Consider the following 27,259-nt stretch of genomic DNA (forward strand, 5'->3'; position numbering starts at 1 on the left):
AATGAAATAACCAGAGATAGAGGATCGTGAATGTAGACAACAGACAGTACCTAGAAAGTTGTATGTCAGCAGAGAAAGTTGAATAAATGAGGCCTTACGTGTGCAGACCCCCTCCTCGTAGAGAACGAATTGGTAATTAGAAATTCATAATTGCATACCCCCCCCCCCCCACCCACACACACACATCACACACACACACACACACGCGCGCGCACACACACACACACAGGCACACACACACACACACACACACACACACACACAGCTCATTTGCCTGGGAAACGCTGATTCCTTGGGCGGTCTCCCTCCCTCCCTCCCTCCTCATGCAGCCTCCACATGCATGTCTCAGAAGCCCATCTGCCAGCCTGCCATCTGCCAGGATGCCATCTGCCAGCCTGCCATCTGCCAGGATGCCATCTGCCAGGCTGCCATCTGCCAGGCTGCCATCCTTTTATTACACACTCGGGTTTCACTGCTGATCATTACAGACAACGGCTCCCAACGCCCATGAATTTCCCGGAGACTCGCTCGCTCGTATTTCCCCGTCATAGTTTTATTTTCGCTCCGACAGTGCCAGTGCGTTCCAGTCCGACAGTCCCAGTACGTTCCAGTCCGATAGTCCCAGTACGTTCCAGTCCGACAGTCCCAGTACGTCCCAGTCCGATAGTCCCAGTACGTTCCAGTCCGACAGTCCCAGTCCGACAGTCCCAGTACGTTCGAGTCCGACGGTCCCAGTACGTCCCAGTCCGACAGTCCCAGTACGTTCCAGGACACGGGAACCTCTAAGCCTAATCCTACCGTCTTTAATTAGCATATTCTCAAAGAAGAGCCGACTTCATCTTCCCTCATTCTTTTTTCTCTAATATTCTTCACAGCGAAGTTCGTATCTTCAGACCCAACAAATTCTATGATTAGAATACGTCTTTTTCCTATGCAGGATTGATCCACTTACACACACACACACACACACACACACACACACACACACACACACACACACACACACACGGATCAGATTCGAACCCTGGAAGTGGCGTCCGACCATCTCGACCACACAGAGGTTACAAGACAAAGCCACTGGTTGCCTCGTCTTTTCTCGCTCTGTGCCAGCCTCAACTCGGTAGGCGTAACGTGGACTTTGACAGAGGTATATACACCATGAGTCGGATTCGAACCCTGAGAGGGGGGTGTCCTGCTTCACACTTCAGTAAACTCTACTCAAAGATAATCCCCTCCTCCCTTAACACACACACACACACACACACACACACACACACACACACACTGAAATAACCCAACAAATACCAACACCAGCCCTCCCAACTCGTTACTAAACTCCAAGCCACCAGGAGTAAGCTCATCAGAAACCACACTCCCCAGACAAACACGGGTCACACTCTCCCGTTTCCAAACCTGGACATCATCCATCCCTACAACACTATAAACACCGATTCATCATATTCCAAGACCCTTCACGCCCACGATGCAACAGGATAACGAAGACACCGATCACTTATTCCTTAATTCCCTTGTACTCATTGCACATAGAGGCACACACAACATCGCTGCACTATCACCTATGCCTCTGAGCCATGAAGGTAGGCGGAATGCTGAGCGCCGCAGGAACCTCATGAAGACAGCAGTGGTCAGAACGTGATCCAGAAAGAACAAGACAAAAGAACGTCTTCGGATTCTACTCCTCTCAAGAGACTCGGAATGCAAGGTTTTCTACGAATACTTTTGCATCGTCTTTTTTTTTTTTAAAGTGTCTCCTACGAGGAACAGCTCCTGTGTGTTGATCTAAGGGATAAATATTTTCAGGTTGAGTTGGGGGACTAATTTCTGCTTTAGGAGTTTCATCTTACGACCGAGGGTATTATTCAGTTGTGATGTATACCTGTCTGGCATATTCTTACAGTTGTTGTCTCTGACGGATCAATTTGATATGATTTTTTTTAATAATGATTGACCATCATTCTTTTTCAGAGTTACCCAACTAGTCCTTTATTCACTATGACCCTCATTCTATCTTACAACCCTCATCTTATCTTACAATTTATATTTTACCTAAAGTGTCTCTTCTATGTTAGTGTAACTACAATTTATATTTTACCTAAAGTGTCTCTTCTATGTTAGTGTAACTACAATCTTTCTCTAAATTCTCAATATACTCGAGAATTATTAATTATTCTATATCACCTCCCCACAGTCTCTGCCTTATAACTTGCTGACAATTGCTACATAAAATCTCTCCTACATAACCTTCCTACCATATATATCAAACATGTGTGCTGTGTGCTACACTATCTTAGATATTTGCCTCCCTTTATATATATATATATATATATATATATATATATATATATATATATATATATATATATATATAGATCTATTATGTCTCCCATTCATTCTCTCCCACACATCACAACCCTTAACTAATCGCCTCCCAGGTTCACATCACAGACCATTAAGTCTATCTCTCTCTCTCTCTCTCTCTGGCAGCTGGCCTGGAGGTGCCGGCCCACGTGTGGGGAGGCGTGTGCCTTGTGCTGGTGCTGGCGGGCGTGGCGGGCGTGGGCGTGTCGGTCCCACTGGCGCTCAGGGTCGACCCCAACGCTGGACTGCACGAGAGGCTGGACACGGCCACCAGACTCCTCAGGGACACCCCGCTCGTCGATGGGTAAGTTGCCACCAGCGACGGAGGAGGTAACGTACGACAGATAGGCAAGGAACACCTCAACCCCTTTGGTCTTAAAAGGTGTTATGAAATACGTCTCCCAGGCGTCCAGAAACGCTAACAGATCGACAGGGAGTGATTATACGTACAGACTTACTGTTCTTAGACGGATGATTACCTAACAACCCATTTAGATTTAGAAATAGACAGGTAATGCATAGATCTTCATGACATCAAGCACACACACGAGTTTCTGAACTAATAATTAGTCAAAGGAGCTTCTCTCGGTGAACGTGGAGTCAGTGAGTAATAGGGTAAATACGTGATGGATTACAAAGACGTAAAATGGCATAGTAAATGTTTAATCATGTATGTCAGGTATGATACAATCTGCCTGGGAATCTTCAGCATAATTTTGTGGCATGACCGCCGACAGCGCGAGCAACCCTTGTTGGTCTACGTCATGCCATTTCTAACTGCAGGAAGGAGGAGGTTTAAAGGAGGCATTTAAGTTTTTCAATCGACCTTTGTTTCCAAGAGGAATTATCCTGGGAAAAGCTTGTCTGGCCAGCAACTCTCGAATGCCTAACTCTCGACTCTTTAGCATTTTCCTCTTCGTTTATCCTTGTTTAATTTGTTACAACTCGCGAAAAGAAACAAAAAATTGAGCAAAGCTTTCGTGTAAAAAAAAAAAAAAAAGACGACTAGTTCTGGTCGACAGTAAAATTGCGTTCCTCCCACGTTCACGATCAAATAATCTCGTTCCAACTTTTCCATTCCTGCTTCTCTCTGGGAGGGACGATCAGCAGAGGGCTCTACAGTTTCCCTGGGACCTTCCCTGAAGGTGGCAGGAGGAGGAGGAGGAGACCTGCCCTGACGCCGCTGAGGCATGTGCCGAGCCCCAAGGGCACCCTTGTCGACTCCGGCAAGCCCAGGAGGGATGGGTGGCCGAGTTTTCTCTACCGCGCACTTACCTGAGCTAACCCGGAAGCCATCCACACACTACATTTCCTCGGGGCGTTTACTGTCCTCTGGCCTTCGATACCTGGATTGTTTTAGTTCCTGAGGTGTGTGTGTGTGTGTGTGTGTGTGTGTGTGTGTGTGTGTGTGTGTGTGTGTGCGTAATCCCTCAGTGTGCACTGATGAGTGTTAGGTAGGGAGATGGGAAGAGGTGGCAGTGGCTGACGTATGGACACTAAAAGACATCACTTCTCTTGGGTTGACCCGTATCTAAAGACGTCATTAAGCCGCTATCACCTCGACCAAAGTCTCTCAGTCTCTCAATGGAAGGTATGACGACTCAACAAGGCAACACATGGTTGAGATGAGACCAGTTCTTACAAGCACCAACTGTGATTGGTAGTTTATCTTTTTTTTTTCTTCAGGTTTTAAAAGACGCGATTCCAGTCTTCCTCTCTTCATTGATTGTTTATAGGTCGAGGAGCAGGAGCTGTAATACTGCTCATGATGGAAAGATCACTCGTATAATCTCCTTATTCACATTGGTGAACGTCAGGGATTCTCTCTCTAAGATCACAGAAGACAATTTATCAAGTCGTCTTTATCGTCTTTTGTAGTCTAGGAACACGCTGCATGCGTGATCTTCAGCCCCGAGGTCTGAGTATTCTAGCAAGTGGAAGCTGAAGCCTCGGTTACAACAATACTTCACATCCACTGATGCAAAATTACCTCGAAGAATTGTAGTTTCATCTCATTCATTTTCGTTGGTAACATGCATCTTAAATTTTTGCCACGCGAGCAGGAATTGTAAATTATTTTTCTCCTATCAGGTTATATATATATATTTTTTTTTTTTTTTTTATACTTTGTCGCTGTCTCCCGCGTTTGCGAGGTAGCGCAAGGAAACAGACGAAAGAAATGGCCCAACCCCCCCCCCCCATACACATGTACATACACACGTCCACACACGCAAATATACATACCTACACAGCTTTCCATGGTTTACCCCAGACGCTTCACATGCCTTGCTTCAATCCACTGACAGCACGTCAACCCCTGTATACCACATGACTCCAATTCACTCTATTTCTTGCCCTCCTTTCACCCTCCTGCATGTTCAGGCCCCGATCACACAAAATCTTTTTCACTCCATCTTTCCACCTCCAATTTGGTCTCCCTCTTCTCCTCGTTCCCTCCACCTCCGACACATATATCCTCTTGGTCAATCTCTCCTCACTCATTCTCTCCATGTGCCCAAACCATTTCAAAACACCCTCTTCTGCTCTCTCAACCACGCTCTTTTTATTTCCACACATCTCTCTTACCCTTACGTTACTTACTCGATCAAACCACCTCACACCACACATTGTCCTCAAACATCTCATTTCCAGCACATCCATCCTCCTGCGCACATCTCTATCCATAGCCCACGCCTCGCAACCATACAGCATTGTTGGAACCACTATTCCCTCAAACATACCCATTTTTGCTTTCCGAGATAATGTTCTCGACTTCCACACATTTTTCAAGGCTCCCAAAATTTTCGCCCCCTCCCCCACCCTATGATCCACTTCCGCTTCCATGGTTCCATCCGCTGACAGATCCACTCCCAGATATCTAAAACACTTCACTTCCTCCAGTTTTTCTCCATTCAAACTCACCTCCCAATTGACTTGACCCTCACCCCTACTGTACCTAATAACCTTGCTCTTATTCACATTTACTCTCAACTTTCTTCTTCCACACACTTTACCAAACTCAGTCACCAGCTTCTGCAGTTTCTCACATGAATCAGCCACCAGCGCTGTATCATCAGCGAACAACAATTGACTCACTTCCCAAGCTCTCTCATCCCCAACAGACTTCATACTTGCCCCTCTTTCCAGGACTCTTGCATTTACCTCCTTTACAACCCCATCCATAAACAAATTAAACAACCATGGAGACATCACACACCCCTGCCGCAAACCTACATTCACTGAGAACCAATCACTTTCCTCTCTTCCTACACGTACACATGCCTTACATCCTCGATAAAAACTTTTCACTGCTTCTAACAACTTGCCTCCCACACCATATATTCTTAATACCTTCCACAGAGCATCTCTATCAACTCTATCATATGCCTTCTCCAGATCCATAAATGCTACATACAAATCCATTTGCTTTTCTAAGTATTTCTCACATACATTCTTCAAAGCAAACACCTGATCCACACATCCTCTACCACTTCTGAAACCGCACTGCTCTTCCCCAATCTGATGCTCTGTACATGCCTTCACCCTCTCAATCAATACCCTCCCATATAATTTACCAGGAATACTCAACAAACTTATACCTCTGTAATTTGAGCACTCACTCTTATCCCCTTTGCCTTTGTACAATGGCACTATGCACGCATTCCGCCAATCCTCAGGCACCTCACCATGAGTCATACATACATTAAATAACCTTACCAACCAGTCAACAATACAGTCACCCCCTTTCTTAATAAATTCCACTGCAATACCATCCAAACCTGCTGCCTTGCCGGCTTTCATCTTCCGCAAAGCTTTTACTACCTCTTCTCTGTTTACCAAATCATTTTCCCTAACCCTCTCACTTTGCACACCACCTCGACCAAAACACCCTATATCTGCCACTCTGTCATCAGACACATTCAACAAACCTTCAAAATACTCATTCCATCTCCTTCTCACATCACCGCTACTTGTTATCACCTCCCCATTTACGCCCTTCACTGAAGTTCCCATTTGCTCCCTTGTCTTACGCACCCTATTTACCTCCTTCCAGAACATCTTTTTATTCTCCCTAAAATTTACTGATAGTCTCTCACCCCAACTCTCATTTGCCCTTTATATATATATATATATATATATATATATATATATATATATATATATATATATATATATAATATATATATATATATATATATATATATATATATATAGTAAGGTGCATCATTTGCCCCATGATCTCAGAACTTCGACTGATTCCTTCTATCCCAGTGGTAAATTTATTCCATTCATAACATGAAGAAATTCTGTGGAGTTTGGGTCAGTTTGGACATTTCTTATGGGTCCACCAACAGCTTGAATGTTTAAAAAAAAAGTTGAAAAAAGAATCTATATTCCAAAATTTGAACTGAAATACCTTTTTAAATACCTTTATCATTTTATCATGTGGTTTGTTATATCATTTATAGCTTATACTCTACCATCTTCACATGATTTTTTTATCGTTAAAAAACCAGGAGTCACTCTCAGTGTATTGTGAATGCATTACAGTTCTAAATGAAATTCTTGCTGTTAGCGTTCACTGTGACAGATCTGCCAACTCAGCATTAGTTACATTAAGACATCAGTTACATTGTTTAAACACGTGATATTTAAATGAGCGCTGCTTGAGCAGGTTCGGGAGCTTCTTACGGTCGCGTTCAACCACCTGGAGCACATTTCTGGTAGCGTTCTTCATTCCTGGTTGACGAGAGATACTCTAAACTGAGTTTGTCTCCACGCTCAGCACAGTCATCGATGACGTTTAGTGCTTTCAGGTCCATTTCAGATGTCTGATATGCAGAAGAGAGAGTTGCCAGTCTTCAACATCATCTGTAAGGAATTTCAGGTCGAGCTGAAGAGCATGGAATGTGAACCAGGAGTCGCAACCAACCAAGGCAGCGAGTGTTGTTGAGAGAGTGACTGCAGATGGCAATGTTCAGGCTTCCCAAATCCCTTTCCAAAGCTTCGTCTGGGTTTGGACAACTCACTGCCTGGTTGGATGGCTAAAGGGATCGTTCACAAGTGCAACGACGTTCTTCTGCGAGCACCTTGTAGCTGAACATTGCAAGAGGCAACACCTCAGTGGTCAGATAGCAGAGATGCCGTTGAAACTCACGTATTGCGCTCGAGGAGATCAACCAGTTTACAGCCTCATACTGCAGCACCACACGCTGGAACAGCTTAAGGTCGTGCCATGGTGCATCCACAGAAGGCGTGCAGGTCATCCACCAACAACTACACATTAGGATGGCAAAGATGACAAAGGCCTCTTACTCTTGACACCTACTTCCTTGTGGTGATTGTGGTCAGGTGGTAGCTACTGAACTTGTTCCTCAAGCATGCAGATGTTGATGGCCTGCAGTAACTCTTGACATCCGACTGGCAGTGTGCAGTGCACCTGGTCGTTTGAGAGTGATTTGTTGGTCAGCCATTTCTCCATCGAGAGACACACTACGCATTGTTCTATAAACTCTCGACCGGAATGAGAGCTCTGACCGGGCAAAGTTGTAAAACGTTGGCTTTACAGGTTCTATAACTGAATAAGTACCGCTTCACTGAATACAGCTGCATCAAACCGTGAAAGTGGCTCATCCCATTTACGTGACGGTAATTCAGGATTTTGTGAAAATGGCAGAAGAGGGTAATGTTTGGCGACTCGGAACTTTCAGTACGTAGGTCATCCAACATATGAGATGGTATAACCTCACATCCATGATAAGGAAAATCCGGTCACGGAAGTGCCAGGTCTATACGCTGTTGTGATGTTACATAAAGCCTACAGTGATATGCATCTGTGTTGAATGCTACTGTAGTATCGGTTGTATTGCTGAAGAGAGAAATCACACAGTTCCAGGACTTCAACAGCTCAAACGTCAGATCGGAATGGCATCACCAGATTTGTGTGTGTGTGTGTTGCACTGATTCTTTGGAACACTAATGGGCTTCCTTTCGTGCACATCTCTTACCACAAGAGGACGACATTCTTCTGAAAAATTTTGAGTAGATAATGACGAGATAAGTCTCACGTCCCAGTGTGGCATGAGAAGCTCTGGAGCAGCAGTCCACTGCTCTTCACTAACCTTTGGTATTCTGTGTCCAAACTGGTGCCTTGATCTGTCTACTGTGGAGTATGATGTCGAAACTTGAGAATCATCGTCAGTACTTCACCCCCAACGCTTTGAGAATGGGGTCTGAATGTGTAACTTCAGTACTTTCGCATCAGATAAAGTTAGTTTGGATGGGGTATAACTTAGTGATGGTAACTCCACAATACCTTGACCTAGAGAAGATGAGACACCTTATTGGTTCTAGAATCACGAGAATATGTTGAAGATTAACCGGTCCAACTGTAAAGTTTTAAATCTAGGGGCAAATGAATTTCTTGAGGTTAGGGCATAAGATGCACTCTGATATATATATATATATATATATATATATATATATATATATATATATATATATATATATATATATATATATATATCATCACTTGGGATAGGGAAGAAAGAATACTTCCCACGTATTCCCTGCGTGTCGTAGAAGGCGACTAAAAGGGGAGGGAGCGGGGGGCTGGAAATCCTTCCCTCTCGTTTTTTAATTTTCCAAAAGAAGGAAGAGAGAAGGGGGCCAAGGGAGGATATTCCTCAAAGGCTCAGTCCTCTGGGCGGTACGTACAAGAAAGGAGTGCAAGTGATTAAGGAATGTGTAAGAGAAAGTGGCAAGAAGTGAAGAGGAAGGTGCAGGGGTAGAAAAAGAAGGCAAATGGGGTGAGCGAGTGTTAGTAAAGTGTAGGAAGAAAAAGATGTTTTGGAAGGAGGTTAATAATGTGCGAAAAACAAGAGAAAGAATAGGATCATCGGTGAAGGGGGCACAGAAGAGGTAATAACAAGTAGTGATGAAGTGAGGAGGAGATGGTGCATTTTGAAGGACTGCTGAATGTGTTTGATGATAGAGTAGCAGATGTAGGGTGTTTTGGGGTGGTATGTGAAGTGAGAGTCACGGAGAGTGGTTTGGTGAAGAGAGGAGAGGTTGTGAAACCCTTGCATAAGATGAAATGTGGCAAGGCGGCTGGAGTGGATGGTATTGCAGTTGAGTTAGTTAAGAAGAAAGAGGGTGTCTGTGTTGTTGAATGTTTGGCAAGGTTTCTCAGTGTATGAATATATCTTAGTGAGGTGCCTGAGCATTGGCGAAATGCGTGTATAGCGCCAATGTATAGAGAGGAGGGGGATTAAGGTGAATGTTGAAACTACAGATGTACAAGTTTGCTGACTGTACTGGGTAAGCTGTATGGGAGAGTAGTGAATAAGATAGTGTAGGAATGTGCAGAGCATCAGATTTGGGAGGAGGCGACAAAGGATATGTGGATCAAGTGTTTGCTTTTAAAGAATTTGTAAAGACTATGTGTGACAAATACTTAAGAGAAGCATAAGGATTTGTATGTGGCATTTATGGACTTGGAGAAAACATATGACAGGGTTGCTAGAGATGTTTTGTGGAAGGTCTTAAGAGCATAAGATGTAGGAGGAAAGCTGCTAAGTAGTTTTACTCAAGGGTGTAAGGCATGTGTGCGAGCAGGGAGAGAGGAGAGTGAATAGTTTCAAGTGAAGGTTGGTCTGCAGCAGGGGTGTGTGATATCACCATGGTCGTTCAATCTGTTTATGGGTGGGGTGATAAGGGAGGTAAATGCGAGAGTCGTGGAGAGACGGGCGAGTATGCTGTTTGTTGGGGATGAGAGGCCCTAGGAAAGGGTCAATTTTTGTTTGCTGATGATACAGCACTGAGTGAGAAACTGCAGAAGTTGGTAAATGAGTTTAGAAGAGTGCGTGAAATGAGGATGATGATGGTAAATGTGTATAATAGCATGGTTTTTCGGTTTAGAAGGTTTGAAGGACAAGTTAGTTAGGGCGAGTTTGAATGGAGAAAACCTGGAAGAAGAGACTTGGCTTAGATATCTGGGAGTGAACAAAGCAGCGAAGGAAACCAAGGGAGCGGTAGTGAGTTACAGGGTGGATGAGGGGGCCAAGGCTTTGGGAGCGATGAAGAATGTGTAGAAAGGGATAACGTTATCTGGGAGGGTAAAAATCGTTATGCCTGAAGATATAGTAGTTCCAACGATATCATACGGATGTAATATATGGGCTATTGTCAAGGCTGTGCAGGGGAGGGTGTATGTGCTGGAAGTTAAATGTTTGAGGACAATATGTGTTGTGAAGTGGTTTGATTGAATAAATAATGAAATGGTTAAGAGAGAGATATGCTGATATAAAAAGTGTGGTTGAGAAAGCTGAAGAGTGGGTGCTTACATGGTTTGGACATATTGAGAGAATGAGTGAAGAAAGGTTGACAGAAAGGATATGTCAAAGATGGAGGGAACAAGAAGAAGGGAAGGATGGAGCAATCGCAGCATGAATATGCAAGAGGGTGAAAGGCGTGCACGGTATAGAGTGAACAGGAACGATGTTAGCATATTGGGGTCGCCTTGCTGTCAATGGACTGAACCAGGGCATGTGAAGCGTCCGTGGTAAACCATGGAAAGGAATGTTGGGCCTGGATGAGGATAGGAAGCTGTGGTCTCGGTGCATTACACATGACAGCTCGAGAATGGATATGACTAAATGCGGCCTTTCTTCGTCTATTCTTGGTGCTAACTCAGGATACGGCGATCAGGTATGAAAAATAAAGTTCTAATCTATCATCAAATCATTGTTAACATTATACATCCACTTAGGCCCTCGACAATGTGATAGTCAAGGTCGTTGACCAAACTCTGTACTGTTTTCTATCAATCGCAATATAGTTTCACTGACGCGTCGGGTCGAAGCTTCGAAGCATCATCCCCGGTACACGCTCCCAGGTTCACTGGCAGACACATGATAATGGCAACACCAGAACACACCTCTTCCGTGTAATGACAACATTTATATGAACTCTCAGGGTAATCTACCCCATGGGAACATTACCAGCTACTTGAGTTGTAGCGAAGCGCGGGTGGGAAACACCGGTCCGACTGGATGCGGAACACGGCAAATGAAGCAGTTAAGAGTCACGTTTGAGGTAATAACGGGAAGCAAAGCAATAATGTTCATCGACTTTAAACAAGTTTATGATATTCATAATTTCCTATGTTTCTTTCTTATGGTTATGAGCTCTCTTCTGCTTCTCAAACTTCTGTGTCGTGTTACAAGGGTCGTACCGTCGTGCTCAAGGGTTGTACCGTCGTGCTCAAGGGTTGTGCCGTCGTGCTCAAGGGTTGTGCCGTCGTGCTCAAGGGTTGTGCCGTCGTGCTCAAGGGTTGTGCCGTCGTGCTCAAGGGTTGTGCCGTCGTGCTCAAGGGTCGTACCGTCGTGCTCATTGGTCGTACCGTCGTGCTCAAGGGGAGTACCGTCGTGCTCAACGGTCGTACCGTCGTGCTCAATGGTCGTACCGACGCGTTACTAAAGAGTAGCACCGTCTTGCTCAAAAAGGAAATTCTAAATGTCTGGTTTCGTTCAATTTCCTTTCGGATATAGAGGCCAGTGGGTCATCGGAATTGTAGAGCGAACATCCGTCCCCGGATGCAACGGGACAGGGGCGTTATAGTGAGCTGGTGAATATCAATACAAAATAAAACAAGTTGTCAATATGTCTGTTAACAAAGAGGTCTGAGTTTCATTAACTATTCGAATTCGTTTGGCCGTCAGTGGACAATGGATCATATTAATGCATGTGTGTGTGTGTGTGTGTGTGTGTGTGTGTGTGTGTGTGTATAAACACACACACACACACACACACACACACACACAACACACACACATACACTCCAGCCCAAACCAGCTGCCAATTCATCGACCAGCTTTCTCAAGACCTGAAGATGAAGACGTCAAATGAAGAAGCTCAGAGAAAGATTCTTTCTTTCTTTCTTTCTTTCTTTCTTTTCCATCTACAATATTGAAAATTACATAAACGAGACATGAACTCCTGTTCTCTTTACTCAATAAGAATATTCCAGACCAGTTACATGTAAGAATCATTGACTTGATGGGAATTCAAAGATGAAAGGATAAATTAACAATAAGTGATATATGGGGAACAAAATTTTGAAGTAGGTAATTCAAAATATGTGAAATATGAAATGTACAAAAAATGCAAAGAAGGAAAGTATCAAAAAAATAAAATGTGATACAAAAAATATAGTTAACATCACGGTAAAATGGAATTCAGTAAAAATCACGAGAGAACGAAATACAAAAGAGAATATACTTTGTAAAAATCAAAACGTAAAAACGTGTGGTAAAGTGAAATATGAGATCGAGAAATAATGGTAAATAAAAGAAGACAACTTTGAAACATAAAAAAGAGATGGGTGAAAGATGAATCCCTCAAAAACAGGAGAGAAAAAGTGGAAGACTAAAAATTGTGTGAGAACAAATGAAAGATTAAAAGTATTATGATAGATGAAATATCAAGAAAAAATAAAGGCAGGTGAGGAAAAAAGCAAGATTTGCAAAAAAGCATAAAAGTATGATAACAGAAAGATGGAATGTGGGAAGCAGATGAAATCAGTATCAGTGAAAGATGAAATTTAAAATGAAAATAAATAAGAATCAAAGGAACGACTTACATGAACACTGCAACAATAATAAAACATTCCCCCTCCAGCGAGAAAGCAACAGGAAAAGACAAAATGGCCAAATTCGTTCACTCAGTCTAGCTGTCAAGTGTAATGCTCCGAAACCACAGCTCCCTTCCACATCCAGGCCCCACAGACCTTTCCATGGTTTACCGAAGACGCTTCACATGCCCTGGTTCAATCCACTGACAGTACGTCCGCTCCGGTATACCACATCGTTCCAATTCACTCTATTCCTAGCATGCCCTTCACCCTCTTGTATGTTCAGGCCTCGATCGCTTAAAATCTTTTTCACTCCATCCTTCCACCTCCAATTTGGTCTCCCGCTTCTCCTTGTTCCCTCCACCTCTGACACATACATCGTCTTTATCAATATTTCCTCACTCATTCTCTCCATGTGTCCTAACCATTTCAATACAACCTATTCTGCTCTCTCAACCACACTCTTATTATTACCACACTCTCTTTATTATCACACATCTCTCTTACCCTTTCATTACTTACTCGATTAAACCACCTCACACCACATACTGTCCTCAAACATTTCATATCCGAAACATCCATCCTCCTTCTCACAATCCTATCTATAGCCCATGCCTCGCAACCATATATCATTGTTCCTTCAAACATACCTATTCTTGCTTTTCGAGATAACATCCTCGCCTTCCACACATTCTTCAACGCTCCCAGAACCTTCACCCCCTCCCCTACACTGTGACTCACTTCCGCTTCCATGGTTCCATCCACTGCTAAGTCCACTCCCAGATATCTAAAACACTGCACTTTCTCCAATTTTTCTCCATTCTAACTTACCTCCCAATGAACTTGCCTCTCAACCCTACTGAACCTAATAACCTTGCTCTTATTCACATTTACTCTCAACTTTCTTCTATCACACACTATGCCAAACTCAGTCACCAACCTCTGCAGTTTCTCACCCGAATCAGCCACCAGCGGTGTATCATCAGCAAACAACAACTGACTCACTTCAAAAGCTCTCTCATCCACAACAGACTTCATACTTGCCCGACATCTCACAAAGCAAAGTAAGCGAGAGATCTATTTCTCACAAAAACAGAAGAAAGTAAGAGATAAGTCCCACAAAAATTGATTGGAATCAAAAAGAGACGAGACGAGATGAGTCTGTAGTCTCTCACTGATGAGCTGGATCTCTCAATCACAATAATAATGCAAGAGAAAAAGTGAGAGATGGGGATTTCAGAGACAGAGGAATACATGAACCACTGAAATCAACTGGGATTTATATCTCTGGTAATCCAGGAACGAAGTATGAAATACGAAATATAGGGTAAGGTTACTCGAGGCAGGAGGCTGAGAGAGAGTCACCGAGGCCAAAGCAGAGAGAGAGAGAGAGAGAGAGAGAGAGAGAGAGAGAGAGAGAGAGAGAGAGAGAGAGAGAGAGAACAAGACCGAAGCAACACTGTACCGAACCCCCACACGAAGCTTTAACACTAAAGGGAGGGTGTTGTCTGCCCGAGGCGCAGCACTGCGTCTTAAAACTACTGCATAGAGAGAGAGAGAGAGAGAGAGAGAGAGAGAGAGAGAGAGAGAGAGAGAGAGAGAGAGCGGGTGTAAGAAGACCTCTCGCGCACTGGAGGAAAACGGCCTCCGAAAACATTAGCCGCCAACACCTGTCGACAATGGAGTGTTGGTGCGACCGATGACGAGAATAAACACACACACACACACAAAAAAAAAAAAATCTACGCCCTGAAAAGTTGGTCTCCTTTGAGGGTCGTTTGTCAAGTTGTGAAGATCTTTTTCTTCTGTCATTTTCTTTTCTCCTGCTTGTTCCCTCCCTCCCTCCCGACCGGTTAGGTGTCCTTCAGAGTACCATGCACTCACTCCACACGCGGGAGGGGCGCCTTGGCAGAAGCTGAGGGAGGGAGGAGGAAGTGGTGGTGGTTTCAGGGAGGTGGGTGGTGGCTGCTGATGTCTTCATGACCAATGGAGTGAACAGTTGGGACGATGGACGAGAATCCAATCTTACAGGAAGGAGTAGAGTCCTTATGATATTTACATAAGGGCGGAAATATAAGCCTGGAAATCTTGAGCGAGAGACTGAAGGAGGTTCCAACCCTACGTCAGCAAACACGAGCTCAATACTTCCTTAAATATGGTCACCAAAAAGGATATTTCTTTAAGAGTTAATTAGATTTCTTTCGAGAAAATTAGATTCACACAGACACACATTTACAGAGACGATTATTTCTTTTCAATTTCTTTAATGGAAAAGGTATGGGTGGGTAGGTGGGGACAGATGAGTGAAAAAAGCAGCAGTACAGTACGAAAAAAAAAGAATATATTTTTTTCCTTCGGATATTAACCCCACCAAGTTCTTGGTTGTTTTACTAATGATATGCAAATCTTCCTATTAAGCAGAGTGGGGAAGCAGACTGGCAACGTCACCTAAGTAATCTAATTTTCACAAATAAAAAAAGGAAAAAAAGGCTGGAAGTAAATTGTAAAAGGTTTAGATAATGTCTATATTTTTTTCTCCCCTCCTGCAAGCCTCATTATCTAAATGTACAAGCAATTACGGCAACAGAGACTTCTGTTTTAAAGTGAGAGGTATCTGCCCTCACTAGCACGGGCCAGAAGCATAGCGAGCGCGTCTGTGGCTTTAGAGCTTACATCCTCAACTCCTGAAGAAGGTGTTGACGAAGATTGGTCGGGTTGGCGGATGGATGTAGTAGTAGCCTGACGCAGACGGCTTTAGTGACCCTGGTCTGCAGCCCAAACCAACCCCACCAGGCCAAATATTACCCCAAATGTAGCCACGAACACAGACCATCGGGCGTAAAGAACCTTCAGGTTTCTCCCTAAGTGAATGCACGAAAACTGACTGGTGTAGAGAACTCTCAGGTTTCTCCTCGGTTATCCTAATAAGACCGCCTGCTGTACAGACTACAGACTACAGACTGTAGAGACTTCCCTCCACCTCTGACACATATATCCTCTCGGTCAATCTTTCCTTACTCATTCTCTCCATGTGACCAAACCATTTCAGTACACCCTCTTCTGCTCTCTCAACCACATTCTTTTTATTACCACACACACACACGCACACACACATACATATATATATATATATATATATATATATATATATATATATATATATATATATATATATATATATATTTTCTTTCTTTTTTCTTTCAAACTATTCGCCATTTCCCGCGTTAGCGAGGTAGCGTTAAGAACAGAGGACTGGGCCTTGGAGGGAATATCCTCACCTGGCCCCCTTCTCTGTTCCTTGTTTTGGAAAATTAAAAAATATAAATATATATATATATCAATATATATATATATATATATATATATATATATATATATATATATATATATATATATATATATATATATGAACGTAACTATTATTACCATACATTTAGGGATTACTATCTGGAGCCGAGTTAATCCCTTCCCCACAAATAAATCCCCTTGGGGTCAGTTTATGATAAATCTCCCATTTGCATAATCCCGCCGTCTAACATTCTTTATCTCGTTGGACATTTTTGTTTTTTAATCAGTAACACAGCAAAAGCGAATTCAGGCGCCAGAAACTACTTGTTAGTTCATAGCAACAATGGATGACAGTGAACCAATTCAAAACGATTTTTTTTTTCACCATACCTTTCATAGTAGTAGTTTAAACAATACTTAGATACTGAAACTCTTATAATGATTAAGGAACGTATTGAGCGAGTCAATGAACACTTATAATGACGGACGTCATCTTCGTATCAACGGCTACTTACAATGAGGGACGTTATCCCCGTTTCAACAGCTACTTACAATGAGGCTCATCATCCTTGTATCAACGGCTACTTACAATGAGGCTCATCATGCTCGTATCAACAGCTACTTACAATGAGGTTCATCATCCTCGCATCAACGGCTACTTACAATGAGGCTCATCATCCTCGCATCAACGGCTACTTACAATGAGGTCATTTCCCACGTATCAACGGCTACTTACAATGAGGTTCATCATCCTCGTATCAACGGCTACTTACAATGAAGTTCATTTTTGTATCAACGGCTACTTACAATGAAGTTCATTTTTGTATCAACAGCTACTTACAATGAGGTTCATTTTTATATCAACAGCTACTTACAATAAGGTTCATTTTCGTATCAACAGCTACTTACAATGAGGTTCATTATCCTCACCTCAACGGCTACTTACAATGAGGTTCATTTTCGTCTCAACGGCTACTTACAGTGAGGTTCATCATCATCCAGTCAATGGCCATTTATGAGGGACACTTTTTTAAAGGTTGCTCAAGGACGAACTGTACCTAGAACCCGAATGCTTTACTCAATCCTCGTTCAGTGACCGAGGATTCCCTGGTGTCTGATTAAGACACAGGGAAAAAATTTTTGTGGCGAGAATAAATAAGATCAAAATAATCTCCAAAACAAAAGGCATAATATGAAGGGGAACTGACTTTCTATTTATACAAAAAAAAAGGCGATTAGAAAGATACAGGAAATCAATGAGGGAAAAGAAAACGAGAACAAAAAGATTGAGGTATTAGGTACTTAAAAAGGATATGCGGTGATTTTGGCTCATATGAGAAGATGGCCACAGGAGAGAGAGAGAGAGAGAGAGAGAGAGAGAGAGAGAGAGAGAGAGAGAGAGAGAGAGAGAGAGAGAGAGAGTGGGGAGGCCCTCCAGGAATAACTGACGGGATAACTGATAAAAAGAAAGCTAACAGTAAGACCCGGGAATGGAACATACGAGAAGCACCTGGTCGAAGAAAATGGGACTCCAAGAACTGTTACATCGGCCGTAGTAGTAAAGGATGGGAGGAACATTAATCCGGGAACTCTCGACCCACCTGACCTCAGAGCCCCTGCATGCGTAAGGTGAGAAATGGCGAGATGGGCGAATGGAGAGAGAGAGAGAGAGAGAGAGAGAGAGAGAGAGAGAGAGAGAGAGAGAGAGAGAGAGAGAGAGAGAGGCTAAGCGGCTAAGTGAACATTATCTATGCTGCCACTGCTATGCAAGGCACTTACGCCTGTGTGTGTGTGTGTGTGTGTGTGTGTGTGTGGTGTGTGTGTGTGTGTGTGGTGTGTGTGTGTGTGTGTGTGTGTGTGTGTGTGTGTGTGTGTGTGTGTGTCGCGACAACTCGTGCAATTAGCTGTGACACTTGGTGTGATTTTCTTCGAACGAGTTCGCAATCACCGGGCGAATTCTTTAACCTGCCACTCATTACGGTGGAGAACTACTCGAAATCTCGGAAAGTTAACACCTTGAGCACGACGGTACGATCCTTGAGCACGACGGTACGATCCTTGAGCACGACGGTACGACCCTTGAGCACGACGGTACGACCCTTGAGCACGACGGTACGAACCTTGATCACGACGGTACGACCCTTGAGCACGACGGTACGATCCTTGATCACGACGGTACGACCCTTGAGCACGATGTTTTGATCCTTGAGCACGATGGTACGATCCTTGAGCACGACGGTACGACCCTTGAGCACGATGGTACGATCCTTGAGCACGATGGTACGATCCTTGAGCACGACGGTACGATCCTTGAGCACGATGGTACGATCCTTGAGCACGACGGTACGACCCTTGAGCACGACGGTACGATCCTTGAGCACGACGGTACGACCCTTGAGCACGATGGTACGACCCTTGAGCACGATGGTTAGATCCTTAAGCACGATGGTTAGATCCTTGAGCACGATGGTACGATCCTTGAGCACGATGGTACGATCCTTGAGCACGAAGCTGCGATCCTTGAGCACGACGGTACGATCCTTGAGCACGACGGTACGATCCTTGAGCACGACGGCACGACCCTTGAGCACGATGGTTAGATCCTTAAGCACGACGGTATGATCCTTAAGCACGACGGTACGACCATTGAGCACGATGGTACGATTCTTGAGCACGACGGTACGATCCTTGAGCACGATGGTACGATCATTGAGCACGACGGTACGACGGTCGTGCTCAAGGTTCGCACCGTCGTGCTCAAGGATCGTGCCCTCTTACTCAAGGCGGTGAGTGTCTCAAAATCTACTTGGGAACCCTGAGACTGGATACATAAGACAAACACATCAAAATATCCCAAAATGCCTATCCCTTTTACCTACCTAAACTTAATAACATTTACTTCTATTCACATTGACTCATAACTTACTCCTTTCACTAGACTCCTCCAAACCCAGACACCAACAGCAAAAGAACTTATTGGCCAGATACAAGAAATAACAAGACTAACTGGTCTATCAGAGGGTTAGCAGTTGGAAATCCCTTTGCGTTAACTAGGTTTCTAAGACCTTATCATTAGCATAAACGAGGAAATATTAGTCTCATTCCAGAACGGACCTATTGACCCTCATATTGTTCCAGAATGGACCTAATGGTTTACATCAGCAAGGACTGGCTGCTCTTATTCCATAGTGGACGTATATTTGCAGGGATCTGAACAGTGAGGATCTTTCCTGAGGCGTAAAATCTCTCTCTTTTCTCGACCTTCGCCACGATTTTTGTTGTTCCTCCTGACTAAATCTGATTTGCCTGATGGCAACTGGAGGGACAAGAAATCCTGGACGCCAGAGGGAGAAACACATGTCTATCCTGAGGCCATTTGCCAGGTCAGATCCTAAATCAAGGACGTCAAACCCTCTTCCTCAGAAGGAAGAGGTAAGATCAGACTTGTAAGAACGGTGTGTCAAAGAGCCACATTACAGACAGTGAGTGTGATGTGGTCTTAGTAACATCATGAACACGACGAGGATGCTTTGGTTACTGGATATACTGTCCAGCTAGACGTATACCAGACTTAACGGCCCCAGGCAGTCATCAAGGCTTAATCCCAGACAACCAATGTATTATTAACTCCCAAGGACAAAGTCTGAAAGAGAAGAGCACTGAGGAGGATATTCCCAATAGCTCGACCTATCAGTGTAGGAGCATCAACACCCATGTGCAGAGGAACTATTCTAATGACGGCCTCTACCTGTCAAGTAGCATAAGTAATGTCTAATGAAAAATAGAAAAAAAAAAGTACGCAAAAGAAATGAATCTTTGGTTCAGTTATCGACTGTTTCAGATTCTTTGAAATAATCTCAAAGACTATTCTCTAACGAGAATCAGAATTTTGTTACCCGGGGATGGAAGTAATCAACAAGAAACTAACAAGTGTGTTCCGTACATAATTTACGTTAATTAGCTTCGTTAATGTGATACCGCCTGTGATTTCTCCACTCACATATGCTCACTGCATGGATGCATCTTTCCAACCATCGTGCGAAAATATAAGCTAATAAAAAAATATATACCGAACTGCACGATTATGCTTGTACGTGGAAGCAACAAGCCAGGCGCTGGTCAAAGAAAATCTGGCAGTTAATCTATGACGAGTGAACGGTATCCAAGCGAGCACAAAAGGGGCAAGAGTAGAATGATTTAATGATGAACATATTCACAATCAACCCTTTTCAATAGCGCTGCCCAGCGCTCTGCTGTATGTGGGGCAGGTCTAGCGGAATATCCCTCTCGTATCATAACATGCCTCAGTCATAGCTTCATCCCAAGATGACCCACATCATCAGGAGAGGACAGATGAAGTGATGGAACTACACATCCTCAGTGTTCATTACAGGAAACAAAAAAAAGGAAGTGATGGAACTACAGATCCTTAGTGTTCCTTACTGGGAATGAAAAAAAAAAAGAGTTCTTATACATAACCTGGTTATCAGACAAGCTTTGTCTCAAACACAAAGGCTAAAAAGACAGGAAAAAAAAGAGGGGTCACTTTACTTGTCCTTGGCAAACGTACAACACGTCTGATACTCAAAGACGAAATATATCACGATGAGAAAGAACCTGGACGTTGAAGTTTGCAGGTCGTGTAAAGATGTGTGAAACCCTTGACGGTGGTGATAGAGGCTGGGATCTCACTTAGGTGTGATATTGGATCCTTCTGAGTACTGCTATGAAGTGTAGTGTAATAGGAAATAAGGGAATTTCTCTTTCCAAAGAAAATCACATAAAATACTGTACGAATCAATAAAAACCGAGAGACAATGTCAATTATCGCCTAAAATGCGATATGGAAGTCAGGAACTGGTTCCAATTATGTATCCCATCTCGAACTCAAAGGCAACAGGGTTCTGTTTATCCGAGGAGCGACCTATTGTGGAATCTGCCTACATCTGTGATGATACGGACCCCATTAACACTCCTCAGATTAAGGTTGGAATCGACCAACAGTTCCCTTGGTCTGTGTCATCGCTGTGGCAAAGTTCATCTGTTTTCGACGTCTAATCCGACGAGGAAGTACGCGAAGTGGCTAGTTGTGCAAAATCTCACCTTGTCACACAGTGGTCATACAATTTTTCATTTTCTCCTCGAAAGATTTTCCCCAGGATCCCCTTACATAAATATCTACTCTTCATTGCAGTATTTGAAGTGTGGCCAGAATATTAAACGAGCTTTAAAATCGTTATCATCGAAATCAAAAGTAGCCAAGAGGATTGAAGATAATCGCAAGGAACGACCATAGAAACTGTTACAAGTTCAGGATATGAAATGGAGAGCGAAGGAGCAACTGCTGCCAGAGGCAGTCAGAAGAGAGTGAGACGATAGCTCGAAGAAGCCTAAGAGACAGCAGATCAAACTGTTGCTAGACAGAATGAAAAGAGCGAAATGAGAGGTACATGAAGAGCACAGGAGAAGGCCGTGGAGGGAATGGCCGTGCAGCAAGGAGGAGCGGTCTGGGGGTGGCTTGGGGAGGCGATTCGACTTGGGGAAGGGGTCGGCCACGCAAATGTTTGGAGATCACGGGAAGAGTAAGTCACTCAGGGGGAAGAGGTGAGGGAGGAGAGGTCCGTGCAGTGGCTGGGAATCATATTACGGAGGAAGCAATTGCGTGGATTACGTCCGGCTACTAAAACATCCAAAATAATCGAAGCTTGGAAACCCATGGTAATCGAAGCTTGGAAATCCAAGATGACAGAAGCTTGGAAACCCCAAATGATCGAAGCCTAGAAAACCCAAATGACTGAAGACTGGAAACCCAATATGATCGAAATTTGGAAACCTGAAATGATCGAAGGTTCGAAACTATGTTCAAGGCCGACGCTACGGTTGGCTAGTGTAACGTGTAATACGCACTGCCCAAAAACACCAACTCCCCAATCGTTTTCTTATATATAATTTGCGCTCCCTAGTTACGATACACATCCCTTCAGTTATTTACAAGAAGCCAGTTACTACTGAAGATATACTCTCCCCACTATTTGACTCTGAGTACTGTTAAATACATGAAGACAAAAATCAAGCAATATTTATCCAGCCGATTTAGAAGGTGCAGCTGACCACAGCCATTAATCATTAAGAATGAGCGCCTCTCACTGAATCAATTACGATAAACTATGAATAATATATCTGATATTATTCATCATACGAGAAACGTAATATCTTCACTTAGTTTACATTTAGTATGTAGAGCATGCAAACAATCGAAGAATTGCACTTACCTTTTAATAGGTCACCACTTCGCCGTCTTCTGTGTCTGCTGAACGTCAGCGTAGAACTGTCAACGAAAGAATTTTTTTTTCTTTATTTCCAGTTCCAGCAAAATCATTTTGCTTGCTTGAAAAAAATAAAAATCATCAGTATCTTTGAGAGACTAATGTTCGTGTCTGTTCACCAATCCGTATACCATCAGGATAAGTTTGTTGGCTTTAATCACAAACATCTTTAAATGACAAGTGTTCTCTGTGCAACAGTCTCTGTTCAACAATGATCTCGGTGGATTCCTTCCTTCAAGTTCACTTTCAGTCCCACCACTAGTTAATAATAACAACACACGGGCACTAATAACGTCACAAACACCACTACTAAAATGCTCATATAGACAGGAGGGAGGTGGGTGTGGAGAGAGAGAGAGGGTGAGGTTCCTTCCTTCTTTCAAGTTCACTTTCAGTCCCACCACTAGCTAATAATAACACACGGGCACTAATAACGTCACAAACACCACTACTTAGATGTTCATACAGACAGGAGGTAGGTGGGTGTGGAGAGAGAGAGAGGGTGAGGTGTGTTGAGCACCTTATACCCTACCCTCTCGCCGCAATGGCCCGCCACTCACACACCTTTGACAGACGTGGGCACCGCACTGCCCGGCCGGCGCCCAGCCCTGCAACACCACACTACCCACAGTTGCCACTTACCTTTTTTTTTTCTTGTAAACTATTAATTCAGACAAAGCAGAAGTACCAAGCAGGCATAAAAGGTACCTTATTGAATATAACATAAAAACCTTATATTGACGTCTTGTTAATCCAAGAAGAATATATAGAAATTCCCATAAACGTGTGACGTTCCTTTGAATACACAAATAAACTGGGTGACAAGAGCGGTAAGCATGTTGTTAACTACTCGACTGCCGTTACCTTCGCGAGACAAAACTGTAGGTATAAACTTATCTGGGCGAATTTAGACCAATTTCTTGGAAGTATTTGGTCCTACAAATATAATCAAACTCTCTATAAATGTAATTATAGGTGTTCGTATTCTACATGTCATACCCGCAAGGGGGAGTGCTTATTATAAAGAGGGAGTATTTATATACGATTACAGGCTGTGGGAGTGGGTAGAGTGGGGGTGACTATCATATAGAGGGAGTATTCATATAAGATTATAGGCTGTGGGAGGAGATAGTGGGATATGCTTATTATACATACGACAGCGACTGGGGAGTGGAAATTCGGGAGAGTACAATTTGTATGTGACACCAGTCGAAGGAGCTGGTATGAATGAGACACAAAGTTCCTCATACTCTAGTGATTATACTACATCCTGCTGGTGCCTATCATGGGGAACAAAGTCCTTCATATATGATATGATTTCGAGCACGAACTCAAGACGATGCCTTGAGAATCACATCAAAAGACAGTCATAAAACTGAAGAGCAACGCTGGAGTACATCCATAATTCCAGAGGGCCATCACAAGAACGACACTTGATACACGACAGGTCGAAATATCCCTCTAGAGTGCATCCAATGGGCAGCAGTCAGTAATAGACTGTCATTCAGACCCTCTCGATGGAAGATTGGACATGAGAGGGAGGATGGAGACTGCCTGGATCAGCGAGCGAGTTGTGTGGCGAACATTATTCAACTCGTCTGAGACACAGCCACAGCACCGGACCCCAGCACTGGTGAACGCCCGACATGGCATTCGACAAATGATATTTTTTTTTTTCCTTTTGGAAGAAACATGTTCAAATGGTTTTGACGAAAGGTTTCGACTTAGATGGATGTTGGAGAGGAGAGAGAGAGAGAGAAAAAAAAAAAAAAGGTCGAAGGTCATTCTAAGAGAGAATAAAAAAAGGGTCGAAGGCCATTCTAGGTTTGAGTGCATGAGAACATAAACTCTGGATTTCGAACAAGGTTTAACATGCGCTGAACCAGGATGATGTGTAGGGGAGAGGAGGGAGGGTGGTGAGAGGAGGGAGGGGTTTATGTGAGAGGGAGGTATGGTAGTGAGAGAAGGGATGGTGGTGAGAGGAAGGCTGGTGGCGAAAGAAGGAGTTATTGTTAGAGGACAGATGATTGTGAGAGGATAGACGATTGTGAGAGGATAGATGATTGTGAGAGGATAGATGACTGTGAGAGGATAGACGATTGTGAGAGGATAGATGATTGTGAGAGGATAGATGATTGTGAGAGGATAGATGACTGTGAGAGGATAGACGATTGTGAGAGGATAGATGATTGTGAGAGGATAGATGATTGTGAGAGGATAGATGATTGTGAGAGGATAGATGATTGTGAGAGGATAGATGACTGTGAGAGGATAGACGATTGTGAGAGGATAGATGATTGTGAGAGGATAGATGATTGTGAGAGGATAGATGATTGTGAGAGGAGGGATGACAATAAGAACAGAGATGTTAGTAAGAGAGGGAGGGGATGATGATGGTGAGGGGAAGGGGTGGTTGTGGTGATAGGAGAGATGGTAGTGAGGGAAGGAATGGTGTTGAGCTTATCCTCTCACGCTGGTCATCAAATGCAGAGACATACATCTTACGTTTTCATATCCCATAAATCTCTTTCTTTTCCCTATAGTTTCCCCCCTCTTTCGCCTCTCAAACTCATCAATCACTTGATCAACCCTTTTCATATTTTCAAAAACTCTTCCCATTCAGGTCGTCTATATATCATTCATCTCCAGTTATCTTCATCACCAACGCATCACGATATTCTGTCTCATGCTAAAGAAACACATCCAACGTCCACTAGGCTTGTCGTGTGTTTTCATGTCTAGTTTTCAATGTATAGCAGAAATGCATATATATATATATATATATATATATATATATATATATATATATATATATATATATATATATATATATACATAGAGAGAGAGAGAGAGAGAGAGAGAGAGAGAGAGAGAGAGAGAGAGAGAGAGAGAGAGAGAGAGAGAGAGAGAGAGAGAGAGAGATTATATTCAAATTGGGTATATACAGATTGTATATATATTTGTCCGTCCATCGACATATGGCAAAAGTTTTATGTTTCCGGGGGAAACTTTTTTTCCTGCTATTTCACGTGTAATTTGCAGAAGGTAAATGAACGATTGGTTCTGCTGGTTATAGAGGGAAGGTTGGAGGGACTGGATGGAAGAGGGATGATGGAAAAGTTATGGGTGGAAGGGGGGCTAGTGAAGAATGGGTGGAGGGAGTGGATGGCGAAAAGGGGGTAGATTGATAGGTTGGAACGACGAGGTGGGTGGAAATGGAGATAGATGGACGGACGATAAAAAGGTGGAGAGGACCTATGGATGGGGTGGATGAATGTTGGTGGGAAGAAGGATGAGTGGATGTTTTCTAGGGTGGGAGGAAGGATGAGTGGATGTCTTCTAGTGGTGGGAGGAAGGATGAGTGGATGTCTTCTGGGATGGGAGAAAGAGGACTATAAGTCTACGGCAGTGGATGGATGTGGGCTGGATTTGATAAGGACGGGTCTGAGGGTGGACGGAGGGACATGGTAGACTCCTCCTCCTCCTCCTCCTCCTTTACGAGCTGCAGGTCATCGGCAGATCCATCTTGGCTGGGCTTTGCATCGTCATAATGTCTCCCTCGGGGAAAACCAATTGAACAGACAAGCTGCCCAGGAATCTGGATGTAAGGCTATATATATAAATATATATAAATAAATATATATATATATATATATATATATATATATATATATATATATATATATATATATATTTTTTTTTTTTTTTTTTTTTTTTTTTTTTTAAACTATTCGCCATTTCCCGCGTTAGCGAGGTAGCATTAAGAACAGAGGACTGGGCAGAGGACTGGGCCTTTGAGGGAATACCCTCACCTGGCCCAATTCTCTGTTCCTTCTTTTGGAAAATTAAAAAAAAAAACGAGAGGGGAGGATTTCCAGCCCCCCGCTCCCTCCCCTTTTGATCGCCTTCTACGACACGCAGGGAATACGTGGGAAGTATTCTTAATCCCCTATCCCCAGGGATATATATATATATATATATATATATATATATATATATATATATATATATATATATATATATATATATATATATATATATATATATTTCTCCATTCAAACTCACCTCCCAATTGAATTGACCCTCAACCCTACTGTACCTAATAACCTTGCTCTTATTCACATTTACTCTTAACTTTCTTCTTTCACACACTTTACCAAACTCAGTCACCAGCCTCTGCAGTTTCTCACATGAATCAGCCACCAGCGCTGTATCATCAGCGAACAACAACTGACTCACTTCCCAAGCTCTCTCATCCCCAACAGACTTCATACTTGCCCCTCTTTCCAAAACTCTTGCATTCACCTCCCTAACAACCCCATCCATAAACAAATTAAACAACCATGGAGACATCACACACTCCTGCCGCAAACCTACATTCACTGAGAACCAATCACTTTCCTCTCTTCCTACACGTACACATGCCTTACATCCTCGATAAAAACTTTTCACTGCTTCTAACAACTTGCCTCCCACACCATATATTCTTAATACCTTCCACAGAGCATCTCTATCAACTCTATCATATGCCTTCTCCAGATCCATAAATGCTACATACAAATCCATTTGCTTTTCTAAGTATTTCTCACATACATTCTTCAAAGCAAACACCTGATCCACACATCCTCTACCA

The 27,259-nt window shown here is 43.2% G+C and overlaps 1 protein-coding gene across 4 annotated transcripts in view; it reads left to right on the forward strand.

The window, feature by feature from the left end:
* LOC139745838 (uncharacterized) overlaps positions 1 to 27,259 on the forward strand; it is a 239,931-nt gene that overhangs the window by 152,580 nt on the left and 60,092 nt on the right. For all 4 annotated transcript variants that reach the window (XM_071656434.1, XM_071656436.1, XM_071656437.1 and 1 more), the window contains exon 5: positions 2,506 to 2,683. In XM_071656434.1, coding sequence (XP_071512535.1) covers positions 2,506 to 2,683 — 178 coding nt within the window. The remainder of the gene's footprint in view (positions 1 to 2,505; positions 2,684 to 27,259) is intronic.

The sequence above is a fragment of the Panulirus ornatus genome, chromosome 63 (assembly GCF_036320965.1).
Source record: "Panulirus ornatus isolate Po-2019 chromosome 63, ASM3632096v1, whole genome shotgun sequence".
Lineage (NCBI taxonomy): Eukaryota > Metazoa > Arthropoda > Malacostraca > Decapoda > Palinuridae > Panulirus > Panulirus ornatus.